This window comes from Rissa tridactyla, chromosome 3 (genome assembly GCF_028500815.1).
Source record: "Rissa tridactyla isolate bRisTri1 chromosome 3, bRisTri1.patW.cur.20221130, whole genome shotgun sequence".
Classification (NCBI taxonomy): domain Eukaryota; kingdom Metazoa; phylum Chordata; class Aves; order Charadriiformes; family Laridae; genus Rissa; species Rissa tridactyla.
Genome location: NC_071468.1, coordinates 15,442,285 through 15,460,406, shown reverse-complemented (window position 1 = coordinate 15,460,406; position 18,122 = coordinate 15,442,285). Strand labels below are relative to the sequence as shown.

The following is an 18,122-nucleotide window of genomic DNA, read 5'->3' as shown; positions in this document are numbered from 1 at the left end:
ACTTCAGCAATGAGCATTCTGATGCAGTTTCTAATTGTAACAAAAAAATCTGAAACATGATTACAGCCCCAGACAGTGTTTACATACACACACTGAGGTATATACCATGTACACAAAGGCCCAAATACACAGAGTGCTGTTTTGATCTTTTCCCTTCCCCAGTGGGGCTGTCAAGACAGCAGAAAGTGTAATCATTCTTGTCTAGTTATCCTCAAGTGTCTTGCTACTGGAATTTCTCAAAATTGGACTTTTAATGGTTGGGGTTTTTTTTTTAATTTATATTTTCCTGTGAGCAGCCCAAAAAATGATTGGTATGTGCTGATGTAAACATCTTGGTTTAGTCAGATAGCTTTTTTCCTATTCTTCCAACAGTTTTCCTTATTTCCCACAAACAGCAGTACAGTCTGGCATGCTGTCAGACACCTTCTGCCCCAAACTCGGCTACTTGTCTCTACAGTACATGTCTGCATGTTCCCTTTGCTCAAAAAAGCAACAGCCTTATAGAGAAAAAGCTAAACCAGAAGCTATTAAAATTGAAAAATTGAAATGAAATAAAAAAAAATTAAACAAACAAATAAAAAAAAGACTCAGCACTCAGCATTGGTTTTCTTGCTCATCAAGAGCAGGCAGTGCTCCAGAAACAAGAAGAGAGAATGTTACTGTTCATAACTGGATGCCAAAATTTAGGAGTAACTAAGCAGTTCTCAGAGCTACAAAATTCATCATCTTCAAAATATCAACAACATACGAACATAATATTTGCTTGCCTAAGCAAGCACTGAACTTTTTTTTTAAGCAATAATAGAATGAAATTAAAAATTCGGTATTAGCTACAATCTTCAATAAGCTGCAATTTTATACTACTGAGAGACACCACTAAGAGCTGTTGCCCAGTTGCTTCACCTTTCCTAGCAGCATTCTTCGACTCTCAAGTTTAAAGTCTTCTTGTTTAGAGTTGTTTGTCAAGTTTTTCAAACCATGCTGCCTGAAGCCAGTGCCATGAAACGCTTGATGCCCACATTATTAATTTTACCAGGATAATTCTCCTCCTCCAAGCAAAACATCTGTGTTTTCTAAAGACAGCACTTTCTTACATAAAATTTTAACTAAGTAAACGTATGCATGCAGAGGGAAGGGGCATGTCATCAATTTGACAAAAAAGAAAGCATTCTCAGACTGTCAGCAAGCAGGCTAAGGGGAAAAAGAAAACTAGGAACAATGAACTCTTATAGTTATAAGCAATAGCTAGTTCAAATTACTTTCTGTCTACATCAAACGTTTAAAAACAAAAAGGGAAATATTTCTTGACTATGCAAATTGAAGAAATTGAGTGGTGCAAAATCAAAATAAGAACAAGTCTGAGACTGCGCCAAAAAAACTTGTACTAACTTTGTAGTCTACAGAATTTCAGAATTATGTTGATTGAGGAGACAAAAATTACTCCTCCCAGTAACCTAGAGCAACCTTGCTCTCATTTATAGTTTGCTGGAAATAAAATACATTCTTCCAGATTTCTTAATCTGTCTCAGTAAACTGCTGTAGTCTACTGAATTATACGAGTATTTTGCAATTTAATATTAATATAGGTTTTGGTGGCTTAATAGCAGTAAAATTTCGTGGTCCTTTTTTCAACCTTGCTCCGATATTTACTGGTTGTTTTAAAGGAAATTTAGTGACTTCATACAGAACTTGGGGGTTTTTTTTGTGGACAAATATCTGTGTAGGACTTGAAACTTTCCTTCTTTCAGCTAGTAAGAAAATTTAACATATATCCTTGCAAATATTTAGTAAGTCCTACTTTAAGAACATACAAACCCAAACATCTTCACAGAGAGAACTTCAGTTTTCCCCTTACTGAAGATTTTGACAATTAAATAGAGTCACACTATCTTTCTCAGATAAGGAATTAGAAAGAAACACTGTTCCTAAAAGAGAAGAACTAACCAATTACACAGACCGTCCCCAGAAGAGGATGGGGAAAGTTACGCTCTCACTATCCATGGGATGATTCACCACAGAGAAGCTTCCTGAGAAAGAACTACAGTTTTTTTGTGGTTTAGCCACTGTGGAGTTTGATGCTGATTTAGCAGACAAAAATGACTTCTCTTAAAAACACAATATAAGGCAGGTTTCACATATTATTCTTCTGACAAGAAAGCACCCACATCAGTGATTTTTCCTACATCTTCTACAATGTGTATGTGAACTCAGCTGCAACTACTATGGCAGCACTAAGAAAAGCTGATGTTCTAAGCAGAAGTGTTTACATCAAAATGACGAACACAACACTCTCTTTGTGGCAGAGGTTCAGACTAAAGATAAATTATCCATGAGTAACTTCAGCCTTCAGTCTCCTTTATAAAGGGGCATTACTCCAGATGGAGCAAAACCAACCAAAAGTGATAAAGTAGCTAAATAAATACTACTCTTTTATTGTTATTTTTACAGTTGTCCAATGATGATATTTGCATGTAGGCAACAGAGTATGTAGTGACATACACTACAGTAAAAATTCCTGTTCCTTACATACTACCTATAAAAGTCTATTCTTCCATAACCACAGAATAGTAAAGACTAATTTTCACACGATGCAAACACGTACGTGAACCTGAAACCAACTCTTCTCTGTCACATGCCAGAGAGCCTCCAGAGATGCTCTCATACTAAGGAGAACTGAAAAATAAAAACCATTTCCAACCCCAAAAGCAACGAAGACATTGCTCAGAAAATCTTTTTCTTATACTTTGAATTTCTGTTCACACATATTTTCAGGCAGTATAGCAAATATTTCAGCTTTGCTTTATTTGGCTAGCAAAAATTCAAGGCCCTATTATATATTAGGTCATTCTTTCTACACACATAGTGTCCTGCATGAAGAACAAAGCACATGCACTTAATATAATTAAGAAGGGGCAGAAAGCTAACATTTATTTATTCAAATTTCCTCAACCTATATAATAAATCCTCAACCTATACAAAGCACATGCACTTAATATAATTAAGAAGAAGGGGCAGAAAGCTAACATTTATTTATTCAAATTTCCTCAACCTATATAATCTGACATGCCTAGTGTAAAGCCTAATGAACAACAGCCTTATTTGACAACTTCAAATAAGAGATGGCTTAATGAGAAGCAGCAAAAAAATTGTATAGTTCAATAGCAGTTAAGTGACAATTGAAAAAGAAACTAACACTTGCTAAACCCTTTAAAAGAAATACAGGAAAAATATTCAAACATTCATTAAAATAGGAAACAAAGTGACAGGAACGGAGAGAGATTTCTCTATGTTCTTAGAATGTCAATATCAGTATTTGGCTACTTAAGTTGCTGAAAACTACTCTCAGACTATTTAGTTATTAGAATTATTAGAAATGGCTAGATCTGTATACCGTCAGTAACTCAATGGCCTGCACCTGCTGACTGGAAAGAATTACAGTCAAGCAAATGATTTATCATTAGACAATTGAAACATGGTCTTTTAATCCATGTGAACTTGCCTTCTCTCAAAATTTAAGACTTAAAAAGAGCTGCCAAAGAAAGTATAAATCAGAATGCACTTGCATGAAACATTAGGTGGGCCTACAATATCCATTATGCCTAAATAATGAAAAAAACCATACATTGGTATATTACTATTAAGTGTCTCTCCTCAGTGCTGCAGATACAGAAGAGCATTATTCAAACCCTTCCTTCCACCTCCTTCACATACATACCTCCCCAAAGGCTCCTCGACCAATCACCTTCAGGATTTCAAAATCTTCTTTATGTAGTCGCATCTGTTTCACTTTAGATGTAAAAGGTTTGGCTGAAACAAAGGAAAATATCAATCATTAAAAACAAACAAACAAAAAACAACCACACACCAAAACCAAAAAACCAAACAACAACGTAACAGTAACATAAAATAGATGTAATCAGAGCCCTGAAAACAATAGACCGTTTTGCTTATCTACCTGTATTCCCTAATGTAATACAATGAAGTTTAAAGCTAGAAATAATAACTAGTAAGAACTAAGCCAGAACTGCTGTGAGAAAAAGTTTACGAAATAAGCCTACTTTTGGGGTTTTTTTTAATATAAAGAAAAAAAAAAAAGTCAAACAGACTATATTTTTTCTACAGGAGACATCCACTACATCTATGTGCTATATGTTATTAATTCCGGTTGAAAAAGCAGAGTATAATATAATGAGGGGTTCACTTTGGACAATAATAATTTCTCTGCCAAGCAGCAAAACAATATTGTATTCATTGAGAAATTAAAATGCTGATGAATGATAACTGGAAGGGCAATATTAGCCTAGACAATGTATTTCTGGAGACCACTTCCTCAAGTCCAGGGATGCTTAATAGTCAATTCTTGGCTTCTGGAAGCAAGAACATTTGTACTCAAGATGTTATTAACGTACTCAATGGAAAAACCCTGTATATATAAAGTTAAGCTTAATTTCCCTCTTCTTTTATCATATCTTTGAAAGCAGTAAGCAAAATAAGGTATTGTATTCCAGCCAGGCAACGCCAGTGTTCTTTGCAGTGAAACAGTACCAGAAGGACTGTTCCCCTCTTTCAGCCCCATTTAGCACTACAACTCACCAGTCCCAGTCCATTACTACATGCTCCTTGCACGCATACAAAACATCCAAGTTACTGATAGCTCTACCTCAAAACCCGCATAACAACACAACCTTTGGTAAAAAAAGAAAAAAAAACCCAACCAAAATTATAAACAATTGATCCAGAAATGCAGTTCCTTTAAAAATAATTGTTTTAAAGTCACATTTAATACATTACACAAATGAAATCTATTACTAAAACAGATGCTTCTGTAAACAGGGTTCATAAAAGTTGCCCATAAAAGAAGGTTGTATAACCCAGTGTACACAGGACTGGAATGGGTCTCAGAAAACATTAAGTTCAAGTTCTGGCTCAAAGGTAGTCTTTCTCAATGATCCTAAACAAGCAACTTCAGACACTTCACCCGTAGTTTCATATCTATAAAACAGGGACAGTATTTTTGTAATAGACAAGGCAGTGACCATCACATACTTGGATCAAGAAATAAACAAAAAAGTACATAGTAAAGTAGACATTTTACATGACCCACAAAAAACTTTGTAGCTTATGCTTTCATGGTACTGGGACCCATCTATGTCCACTTCTGTCAGAAGCTGACAGAATTAGTACAGCTTTATTTGCAGTGAAGGGTTCTAACGGGCATCATATTGCTGAACAATTTGTTCTGAATGATGTTTCTAAACAGAAGCGGGAATTGGTTTTCAAAAGCTCCAAAAGCAAACGATCCTACTTAACAGCCAAATATCTAGACACATGTAAGAAACCTGATTTGGGTTCTCCTAGAATTCAGTGTTTTGTCTTTCTAATGATACGAACTAATCATATTAAAAAACCCTAAACCCTAATACTGATACACATAACCCATTGTTCAATTTAGAATTTTGACATTAAACACACACCCCTTCAAGGCACTACAAAAACCTTGTCCAAAAGCCTATTGCCTACTATTCAGCAAAGCAATTTTATAAATTGAGTCAAGACACAAGCTTCCTATATTTTTAATACCTAAAAAAAACCCACAAAACTTCTTTATCCAATCCTTAAATTAGCATTGTAAATCAAGTCTGAAAAACAAATAATGCAAAAATGGAGGATCCTATGTTTCTGCTGTTAAGCAATATAGCACACCACTACTAATGTTAGCGGTACAATGGATGAAACGCTTCAAAAATCTCAGAAGTTACAAAGTCTGAACTTAGTCAATTTTTCTAAAATTCCTCAGATGCCAGGAATCAATTCTCTGCCAGGAGCTACATATGTTATAACTACAGGAACATCAGCTTATGATTAAAAAACTAGAGTATAGGTCCAAATAGTAAAGACGTAGCTGTACAACACTTGAGATTTTCACTTTAGTGATACTTTTACTTTAAATTTATAATAATTTTATTCAAACTATTTATTAATACAATTAAAATACACTTTTAATATTACATTTTAAATACTTTAAAAATGTAACGTAAACAGAACTATATTGCTCAAGCTCACCAAGATTCCCCAAACTTTCAATTAATCTTTTTATACCGTAAAAGAAAGGTCTTGCAATAGAAAAAATAAGTGACAACAAAAAAGTACTGCCTTACTGGGACAGTCTCAGCTGTACTGCACCAAGCAATTTAATACAAATATTAATACTGCTGACGAATACTACTGAACAAATTAAAACAAGCCATTAAAGCCTTTTAACTTGAAAAACAACTGATTGAAAACAAACGCGTAGTTCTCGAATTCAACATTTTTTGACCATTATAGGCCTAGCTAGAGTACAAGGCAAAATATCTTGTTAATAAGCAACAGCATAGCTGTTTAAACCACAAAACTCTTCCTCACTTTATACTGTAAGGAAGGGCCTGTCTTTCTTTAATTATTACATTTTGGAATCTTCCAGGGTTCCCATAGGGACACTGGAAAAATAAACATCATTATAATTACTTTAGTAAAATACAGCTGACAAAAATAGGTTTGGATTACATTTAATGATTTGTAATATCAGTGTTAATGGAAAAGTTTGTAAACCCTTCTCTTCAATTTTTTTATCACCTCTAGCAACAGACACGTCAATGTATAGCCAAGCAGTTTTATGAAGAAAGATACAGTCCAAGAAAAGAAAAGAAAGAAAAAAAAAAGGAAAGAGAAAAAAAAAAAGAATTGCCCTAGGAATGTGCTCCAAATAGCTTGTTCCAAAAAAGGTCAATTTGCTTTATCATCAATGTTGTTTGTCTGCTGTGCAAACATCTGCTGTTCTTGTGGCAACAGCAATCCTAAGCACAGAAAACTTGGCCTGGCCAAGGGTCTTGGAAGGCATATCTTCAGACAGCCGTTTCATACATACAGCTTTCCAGACTATGAGGTTAACAGGCAGACTTTTTGCAACTAGTTTGGCAATGTCATATGAGCTGTTTTAAAGACAGCAAATGGTAAGGTCAGGGAATGGTTTTCAAAATGCAATGTGCTCAAAGGGGTCTCCTGCAATGCAGCTCTGTTAAAACATACAGATACACCATCTGCCTCTCTTAACATCCCCTTCCCCCTAAACAGAATCATCATGAAGTTACCAGAAAACACCACCTCTTTTTCAGAAGGAGCTGCAATTTCCTTGATTATTGATACTAGTGACACATTCTCTTTGCAGCTTTTTGAGGGCCAAAGGCAGTATGGGCATTTCCTTTGCTACTTCATTCAACCTACAGAAATACACAGAGGGATAGCTGAATTTTTCCACACAGACATCCCTTTTCAAGGTTGCTAACCATGTGTGATACAGATTAGGGACCAGCAGTTTGCCGTGCCAAATAGAATTCTTCCACCTCCAAACCAGAAGGTAAGTGTGGGTAGCATATCCTCTGGCTCATCCTGGATTGTCAACTCAGCAGGAACCAAAGGTCATTATATAAAACTTTCAAATTTGCCAGTACATTCTCTATGGCCACAACCTGACAAGTCATACATAAGAGTCTATGAAGGAGGTTACTCTGAAAAATATTTTATGTTGCTACCAATTGCTGTGGAGGAGACGGATAGATAAGACTTTACCTATAAAAACTGTTCTACAAAAACATCGGCCACCCCACCTGGCCAATAATTCCAATCTCACCCTGCCTGGGAAAACTGCACCACCACCCTCTTGGCAAGATTCCTTGCACTTACTCAGTTACACAAGGCAAGAAAAACCAATCTCCCAATTCACCCTCAGGAGTAACCAATGTACTGAAGTAGTAAGATAAGCTGTTTTTTCAAACAAGGCAAACTTGCCGTGACTATTCCTTCAAGTTATTTAAGTCTCTATGGGTGTTTCCTGACATTTTATGTTCTAGTCATTCATTCCATTTATGCTTATAATGCATTCAAACAATTAAAAAAAAAAACCCACAACAGTAAAAGGAGAATTCTACAAGTGTTTGAAATTTAATTTTTTCCAGTTGAAATTTGACTAGAATTTCACCTGAAGTAACACATTAAGCACACAGAAAAACAGCCAGCATGACTCCAGCTGCCAAGCCAAGTTTTAAACTCTTGGAGATTAAAGTCCATCTCCTGAAGAGTTGATTCAGGCAGGAAGACGACATGGTCTATAACCCAACAGTTTAGTACTGCCATTACACATGTGATGAGAAACAACATCAAAATAATAAAACATCAGTACTGGATGCTTTATTTGCAAAGCTAGTCTCATGCTCCTGCCTTGCTCTCTCTCCCTCCAGCTCCCAGTTTCTATATGCAGAGCTTGGGCAGGGCTAGCCCTGAAATTCAGATTTTTGAGGGCTAACCTACTGGCTGGGAGGGAAGGACCTAGCGGTGAGGTCCTTCCCCCTCCCTCACCTGCTACTGCCCTTTTCCCTCCCCAGCAAAGCACCACGGCAAACTAGAGCTGCTGCAGGCATGGGCTGAAATTAAATCCAAGGGATACGAAGATCATGCGGACCGTTTAAAGAAAGCGCTAAGCATCTGCAGACTTGGAGCAGCAATTGAAAACATGGCCCCACAACTGATTTAAAAAGAAAACAAAACAGAACAGGTCTGCGTTTAGAAATTCTTCTTGGTGCCTCACTGATGCCACAGTTGCTTTTCGGGCAAACAGGCTGTCTAAGTCTGCTTAGATGGAAGACTGTATCCTCGACTGGCAGGTCTTTGTAAGATAACCATATTTCACTTCCCAAAGGAATTACAAAATGTGCTTCCTCAGTGATCCAGGTATCACACAGCAAAACCAGCCTTCTGCCCACTGCATTGAACACAATGTAAAATACCATGCCAAGCCAAAGGTACAGGAACTGAAAGCTGTATCCACCAGAACTGTCAACAGTAACAGTGAAAGTTCATTATATAAGAAATAGATTGGAAAAGAAAACCACCACCATGGGAAACTAGCTGCTTGCCATTTCAAGGGAAAGGCCCCCTTTCTTTCGCTAGTTAAAAGTAGTTATAAAAATACATACAGAGCTTCCCCGTGCAAAGAAGACAAACCACATAACCTAAGAGATTGTTACTTAACCGACTACCAGAAGGCTCTACGATTCTTCCTAACGCTGTCCTTGAAAAAAAAAAATTCTATATAAGAAAAAAGAACAAAGCAGAAAAATACATTGATAGCTTTGTTTTTAAAAGCATTCTGCAGTTTTGAAATTTCTGCTAAATTCCTGGAAGGAATTTAACAAGTGTTTTTATTTTACAGACTCAGTCCAAACCCAAAGTATTTATTTTCCACTGGCTTCTATCAGCTGTGATTATGAAATGTGTAAATAGCATTTCTGAGTTAAGACTGACCATAACTGGAGGTTGCAAAGAACTCCAGAAAGGGAGGTGTGAGAGAATACTCCTCCCAAAATAAACAGTGTTTCTCAAAACAACAGCAAAGTAATTGACAATCAGCAAGGCAGAGCTGCTTAAAGCCTAATTTAATTGAGAGGACATGGAAAAGAAATCTCTCCTCTCCACCCACCTAAGACTGGCAAAACAGCACAAGAAAGCTTTGTTGCAGTTTCTGCCAACTCTCTGGAGGAAACCAGGGGCAAAACACTGAAGTCAACAGCAACAGCAGCTGAACCACAGAACATTAGTTAAGGCAACGTGAAAAAATAAAAGCCACAAATACCCTTCTCAGTTTTAACAGTTAAGATTCAGTTTTCACTCCCTCAGAACATTTTTATCATGTTATTCCCCAATGAACAGTTAAGTGCCAACATCAGTAAGAACAAGTTAAGAATCTGGCATTTTCCAAGAATGAGAAGCATGTCCACAAATTCCTGTACTATGGTATAGACAGACACAATATTCTGGATCCTATTCATCCTGGGGAAGAGGGAAAAAAAAAAAAAAAAAAAAAAAAAAAAAGAGTAATCTGTTCTCATCTAGGTCAAGTGGAGACCATCCAGCCATCTTTGGCTACAGCTACCACAAAAGATTCTTCAACAGGAACTTTAAAATCAGAGAGAGAAATAAAATATCTTTCCTAAACATACAAGGGTAGTTCTGTTTTTTCACCTCCCCAGACTCCGATGAAAAATAATCCCTGCATTCATGAAACACCCACTGCAGATCTGGGCAACACTTGCATACCACATCAAGATATGGTGGGTTTTTTTTTATATTACCATTTTTCTTGTGACAAGAATTTCAGTAAATCACCCTATGTTTAAATATTATGCTAGCAGCAAAGTGAAATATTGAACTTTAACTCATCCTGCCGTGCACTGGAATTCTGATGAAATTCTTGTAGCACGATCAGTAAAATCTTTACTGTAGGACTCCTGGTTCCACCTAGTAAAGAGGGTGGAAATGCTCTGTGAGCAAATCAAGAGCAGAGTAGATGTTGTTACATTTAGAAAACCTGGAAGACTAACAAAGGAGAAAGGTGATCTTAAGCTTATAAAGCAGAATACAGCTTAGACTCCATCCCTCATGCTGTCACAGAGCTAGAGACAGGTCAATTAAAATCACACTTCTGACAGACAAGCTTAAATTTCACATTCCTCAATATTTGACATGTAACTTAATATGCTGCTATTTGACTGCCAAAAATGCTGGAAGTTTAAACTGTAAATAAAATCAATCCGACCTATGCTTAGAATTACTAAATGTTCTGAAAAAACAAAATGAACCAGGCATCAAAAATTAATACTTTTAAGTAAAATTCTTTGTCCCTCCATACATTACTTTTTATTATATAAAATAGAGATATCGCCATTTAATCTGACTAGGTTTTTAAAAAATACTGTCTTACTGTTTGTGAAACAGTAAGATCATGTGCTGATCAGTATCTGAGAAAAAAAATCAAATATTATGCAATAAACAAAGAGTGCAATCACACAGCAAATTTCAAGGAGAGAGGGGGGAAAAAAAAAAGGGGGAAGAGGTGCGTAGAAGAATTGACTACCTGTCAAGTAACAGTTCTCCACTCTAAAGAACAGGTATCTTGTGACCACAACAGAAGCCTGTAATACGTACCCTCTCAAGGGAGTCGTGGAGATATCATTAATTCTGTAGTTTACTTTGTTCTGTATTCATGGGTTTGCATCCTTAATTAAAGAATTGTTCAATATATATTTTATTTATAATTTAAATAGTCTTCTCATTTAAAAAATAAAAATTAATTCTCTCTAGAAATTCTGCTGCATACTATAATAATATAGAAGTCTTTTACTAGAAGAAAGCTAGCAACTTTGGTCCACGGAACACAAGCATCTAGTACATGATCCTCACTGACTAAAAAACCAGTGCTGCAGGTTGCCACTCTCTGTATGGACCAGGACTAATAAAGCCCCCTCATCAGTTTCACAGGTATTTCACAGCACTTTAGGAGCCTCCTGTTCCATTTTTGAAGCTAGAGAAAGATGGATTTTAAGGGATACTCAAACATCTGTCCAATATTGCAGCCTGCCTTACATTCTCTTCTCTTGCCTCTCACAAATACATGATCCACTTTCATCTCTTCCCTGCCGTGACTCCTCATCCCAATGCTTTCCTTCTAAATGATTTGTTCCTAACCTCTCCCACAGGACTCATCATCCACTATCGCTCTGCCCTGTCCCCACACAGCTTTGCTACCACACCTGATGGCTTCTACCCACAGCCACCTCAGTTTTCTCCACATCTGTACCTCGCCTGCTTCTTACATTGGTCTGCTCATGTCTCTCTCTACCTCCAGGCCCCCCTCCCATTACCCTGCTGGTCACAGAAGCCACGATGTGAGCAAAGTTCTGCTAGTTCTCTATTTTACTACTTTTTCTTTCAAACTCTGGTCTACCCAGTTGGAGTCTCTCTTCCAAAGTCCCAGTTTCAGTGATGATGCCACCATCCTTTCTCAAATTCCATGACCACCACTAGTCCGGAGTGCCTTTACTTTTCAGTGAATTGTGACTAACAAACTATGACTTGAGCTACACAACATCAGCCTGCCTTCCTTTTACTTCAGAATTTTAATTAAGAAAGAAAGATTGGGTTTACAGTCTTCTATATAAAGCAAATATACTGAGGTCAGACATTTGCTTTTTTGCTGATACTGAGAGTTTCATTACATCTTACGTGAGCAACTAACATTCATTTTTGAGGGGAAAAAAGCTGCAAAAGCTCTGTAAAATTGAAAGTCTCTCAATTAGTTAAATGATATGCTCAAAACCTGTGAGAAAAGGGGTAGGCAGACTCTCTACAAACTCTCCTCCTCTAAAATGACTCTTGTTTGTGTAGCCATGCATTCTTAGCATATACTTACACTCAGAACTTGTCAAAATGCACACCTGTCAAATCCCAAGCAGTACATGAATCATTTGAGTCCTGTCTCTCACTCCTCCACCATGGTGCTTTCACCCCCAAATTCACTGCACATCATTGCAGACACTTCCTCATAAGCCGCAAGGGCCTCACAGCAGAAGGCCAGTAACGCAGACGAGCTCTAACAGCAGGCAAATTCTTCTGCAGGATGTCACAGTTCATATGGTGGGTGCTTGCCTGACTTATCACGTAACAATATACCTCATTTCCTCTTTAAAAGCATGGCATAAACCTGCTCGTAAGCACTTCATATACAGTGGGTTTCACTGGCGCTTGCTTATATTTGCATTGCAACAGATCTCAGAAGTCCCAGTCCGGACTGGAGAACGCTGGGTAGTGAATGCACACAATCACACTCCTGTCAAATGGACATTTGAAATGAAAGATGTTATAGGATGTCCTGCATTTGTGACCTATACCTGACATTAAACTGAAGTTCAAACTTTAAAATAAAGTGCAAAATTCATAAAAGCAAGAATTACTTTGTTATAACATCTGTCAAATGGAAATATTAAAAACTATAGTGAGAACTTAATATTGTGAGAAGGGGTTTTGCCTAGGTTAAAATAATACACGTTTTCCAGATATATTATTAATTTTCTTTAGAAGCAACCACTTACTGCCATTAGATATACTTTTAAAATAATATTTGTGATCCAAATAAATAAAAAGTGACATTTGAACACTACCTACGTTTTACACTGTCTGATATATCCTACGGATTACTCTGAAATTACTAAAAATAAGAAAATAGATCATATTACACTTCATTAATACCTCACAGGAAAATGCTGCTTCTGAGCGTCAAGCCACTCTAAGTGCAATGAACAGCAGAGATACGCTACCGCAGTACCTATGACTGCTTTGTACTCAAATCTCAAGTTCCCAGTCACAAAAGAAGAAAACAAAACACCCTTCCTATGTCCACAGAAATTTTTCTACCTCCACAGCTTAAGCTCCCACTCCACACATACCTCACACCATTTTAATGCCATCACCCTATATTATTTCTGCTGTAAGAACTGCAAACTACTCATTTGCTTGCTTCTTGTATTCAAGCTGCGTAATGCAATTGAACATTTCATTATTGTCTATTTCTTCTACATCGACACACTGATAAAAAGACAGAAATTCTATAAAGTGTGACATTTCAAGAACTCCTCTTAGTTTTGCTACACTTCAGGGAATTACGACTTTAACAGCAGTCCTTTATTAAACTAACAGCACTCCTTAAAGATCTTCAAAGATCCTAGACCTTCACCACTCTTTCAGAGTTATCTTAAAACTAACATAATTAAAATTAAAAAATAATTAATCATGTGTAAGTTCAGTGCCATTAGAATGCAAATTGCCTATAATAAACTTGATTTGGCCCACTTGAGAATAAAGACCATATCATAATGCTTAAGTACCTAACTGTGCACCAGATCCGGCACTCTATTTCTCAACTACAATCATCTTTGCTTTCTTCCTGATTAAGTGATCACTGAAAAATAATGCTGATTAAGATATTTTTATTTTGACCGCATTTTACCTCATGGCAATTTGAATCATTCAATCTTCAGCGAGTTGAATCACTAAAATCTATTACTACTTCAAAAAGATCAATGATCCCCATTAACGCAAATCGAACTTTCAACAGAATCTTGATTTTGAAGATGACAAATGTATTTCCCAACAGCTGTAACTACCCTACAGCATACATTTTCTGCAAGTAATAAGTTCCTACATAAACCACATAGGTCTGTGCACATGCATGCACACGCATAAGAGGCTCTTGTGCTACAGCCCCTTTTGCTTTGATCCACACCTCCTTTGTACCACCAGGGATGCAGTAAGGAATAATTCTGGAACCCGCATTACCAATGGATCAAATTCTTTATGAAAACAAAAAGAAACCTTTAACTTATTTTTTTTATTCAGTTTCTCTGTTCAGTTTTTAGGCCCCCTTACGCTTATATTACCTAAACATAAAAAGGTTTTCAAACCACCCTTTAAGGGCATATTGTTTCAAATTAAGCCTTCAGAGTTCCTAATGAGTCAAGTGAAGGGAACTGCCAAGCAGTACATCTTAACTGACTTTCGAGCTACTGAGCACATCATTTATTTTGGTATCCCTGTCAACGTCAAGTCAGAAATGAGAGAGACCTTAAAACCATGAACTCTTACATGCATGTATTTGCAGAGTTGACCTAAATTAAGAGTCTTTTTTGAATCTTACTCCCTACAGTAAGACAGAGTTGCATTGCTACAAGCCTGTCATGACAGGCTACGTAGATTAAAGCATTTACTTATTGCTACATTGATAAAAGGCAATTTTTCTATGACAACACAGTAATTTTATAAATGAGATACGATTATTTGGTTTTATTTATCAGCTTAAGATAAAAAGAGGAGGCAGCAAGCAAAATTAACTTTCTTCCTTTAAATGAAGGATTAAGTGTTTCAGTTTCAAACTATAAACTAATCAAAGAGAAGAATTAGTATTAATACAAGTTGTTCTTCATCTTCAAACTCTAGACATTTTTTTCAAAATTTTGTATGCTTTTTTTGCCCAAACATGGATAGGAGAGGTGGTCTTGTATGCATCCAGTGCAGTGGAGAAGTGTTTCACAAGTTGCAATACTAAATGCATAAAATATTCACCTAGTTCTGAAAATTCTTTGAATGCTTTTACCCAAGTTTTATCTCAAAAGTTTTGTTTACTAGAAACTTGAAAGGAAAAGCCATGGCAAGACATAGCACACACAAACAAGTCCGAGATAAGTACTGGGATAATAAGGAAGTTGGACACATTTTCAGAAGAGCACAGAACACAAATTCATTAATTTATATACAAACGCAGCAGTTTTCAGGAGAGAGAGTACTCATTTGGTTACCTCAATAAAGCAGCCACACTTCAGAAGTAGGGAACATAAACAAATTTTAGTTAGTGCTTATAATATTATCGATCTAGATACTTCATATAAATATTTAAATGGAAACTGCACTCTAATAAAAATGAATTCCAGCTACAGGTAATAAAACAGTGTGAAAATATAAGTTATAATTAAGTCATAAGCAAAATGAATGCTAGGAATTCACTACCTTTCACTCTGTAATTTGTTTCCAGAAGGTTTGTTCTATGAAAAAGGTATTTGTAAAGAGGTAAATTCATAGCTCACTTTTCCAAGTGTCACCTTGTTCCACAGATCACAAAAGAGAAGTAGTTCACAGTAAAGGGCAGGCAAACATAAACATTTCATTTTAGTATGGATAATTATGCTCCACATTATATGACTAAACCCATTTTGCTAATTATTTCATCATCTTTCCCTGTTCAGCAAGAGGTCCCAGTTTAAACATCTGGTCATGACACCTTGTCTTCCTCCAGACTTTAGTTCGTGTTCCTGAGCAACATATTAAATTACTGCAAGCTTAACAATGTGAAAGATGGTCAAAACTTTCTGAAATTTAAATCCTACAAATTCTTAACACTTATCCATGTGAAAGCAGTACCAAATTTGTTATTACTAAAAATTAATATTAGCCATAATGAAGCATCAAATGTGTATTTGGAATTAGTTATTTTTGAAGGTACGGGTCATGAGCGTACTCATCCATACAAACACCAAACAGAGCTTGTTACTTTTAAACCATTCTTGACAAATGGGTCGAGTCCTAGGTCAAGCTTAGATTACTTTCATAATAACACACTGCACTCCCTAACTATTACAAAAAACGTGAGAACTGTAACATTTCCCCTCCCACTCTCTGAACATTGTTTTTTTTCTGATCTCAAATCCTTAGGAAAGCGTGGCAACTCCTTCCCTTATTAACACCTATTTTTAGATTGTTACTCTGTATTTACTCAGAACTTACCACAACTCATTCCTACTAGTTTTAGCTTGGCTTCACAGCATTGCTCATAAAAATAATTAAAAAAATCCCACCTTAATTTGTTGCTCTTTTTCAAATTCTCTAGTTATATCTTAGCAAATAAAATTGATAACTGAAACTAAATGTAATATTCTTAGGCCTATATTATGTCAAACGTAAGAGAAAATCAAGCATTCACGTGCAACACATCCAAGAATTCAAACTGCACTTCCCCCCAACAACTTAGATTCAACTTGTCCACTATTCATACCTTCTATATATACCTATCTATACTTGCCAGCTTTCTACTCTATATTGATACTTCTTTCCACCCAAATCTTTCTCTACTTATCATAAAAATGCAATACTCAAATCATTGTTTAAATAGTCTCAGTTTATCTCAAAGTGCATTCAAAAAACTTCTGTACAATAAGAAACACACACCTGGAAAGCCTGAATTCATTCCAGATATAGTAACTACTGTAAGCAACTTTAGCAATATTCATTCAGAGGAAATGGGCTGCTTATCTAACTGCCTAAATGGAAATGACTCTTTCATACAATAAGGTACTTCGGGATTACTTTCTTGTTATTTTTTCAAATAACGATGGCATGTAAATTAAAAATTTTACATACAGAAGCAGACGGAAGGATGGTATTTACAATAGGCATTGTGTACATTTTTTACAGCTATTCCACAAAAAGCAAACAAACCAGAAGGGCAGAATACAGTCCTTATAAAGAACTGTAACAGGGATGGTATTCAGAAATATTTGTTTTTCATCCTCTAGATTTACAGTTTCTCTTAGACAGACCTGGATTTATATTTAAATTAATAATTTTGACTAAGCATTATAACCACCAACAAAACCCTTTACACATAAATACACTTGAATTGCTGTCGGGAGAGTGGCACAGAGATGAAAGAAGCAACATTCCCGCAGTCACAGCACGTATCTGCATCCAGGTCCCCTCATAACTTCTACCCATCGCCTGACTTGAACCAGATATGACTAAGCAGAAGACGTTTCAAAGACAATTCACTTTTTGCATGCTCTGCAGAAGTAGGTGGGTGGCAGGAGAGACTCCTAAACCCACACAGCCTACAAGAGCATCCCCTTGCTTCATCCCAGGGCAACACCCTGGGAACCAGCCGGAGGGGTGGGAGCAGGCATCTTCCCGTACAGGTGCTGTAATTGCGACAAAACCTTTAACTCAGGACTCCAATCAACCACAAGGCACAATTAACAGGAAACCAAGATTTATTAGTCACTTCTGCTCACAAAGTTACTTCGGGAGGGTTGGTGTTGTTCTGTTTTCTGGGGATTTTTTTAATCAAGAGTCTGTGTCCAGACTCTTAGGGTAACCAGCAGATACAACTACTTGAGAATGGATTACTCCCTCTGCCTCTTTTGGCAAACAGATTTTCTAACAAAGGAAAAAAAAAGAAATAATAAGACAAATATTTAGCATAAAGCTAGGGCAACTCCAAGGGTAACGACTTCTCTGATTTACTACTACTTTTGACACACAAATATGGAAAAGATGATTAACAGGAAAGTGAGATCTCACTTTATGAAGCTGAGAAACCTTTCTCTAGAAACCTGCCATTCACCAAATATTTCTTCTAGGAAAATAATTTAATACACATTAATTTGGGAAATGACTGCAATGGGTTCTCAAGATGTCTTGGGCCCAAATCCTCAGAAGAATGCAAACACCTAACTTCTATTGAAATCAACAGGACACCTGTGACTACATAACTCTGTCAATGCTGATGCAAACTGCCAACTTCAGACAAGACAGAATCACAGAGTTGTGAAATTTATTTGCATACACAAGTGTTGAAAAAGAAAAGAAAGGACACTTCAGAGAATGAGAATCAAGTATTCACTCGTGTATTAGAGAGATGTCCAAGTCCA

The 18,122-nt window shown here is 36.5% G+C and overlaps 1 protein-coding gene across 14 annotated transcripts in view; it reads right to left on the bottom strand.

Annotated features, from left to right (window-relative positions):
• The window catches only part of CDC42BPA (CDC42 binding protein kinase alpha), a 189,832-nt gene that overhangs the window by 124,842 nt on the left and 46,868 nt on the right, over positions 1–18,122 (bottom strand). For all 14 annotated transcript variants that reach the window (XM_054194340.1, XM_054194339.1, XM_054194341.1 and 11 more), the window contains exon 3: positions 3,716–3,807. In XM_054194340.1, coding sequence (XP_054050315.1) covers positions 3,716–3,807 — 92 coding nt within the window. The remainder of the gene's footprint in view (positions 1–3,715; positions 3,808–18,122) is intronic.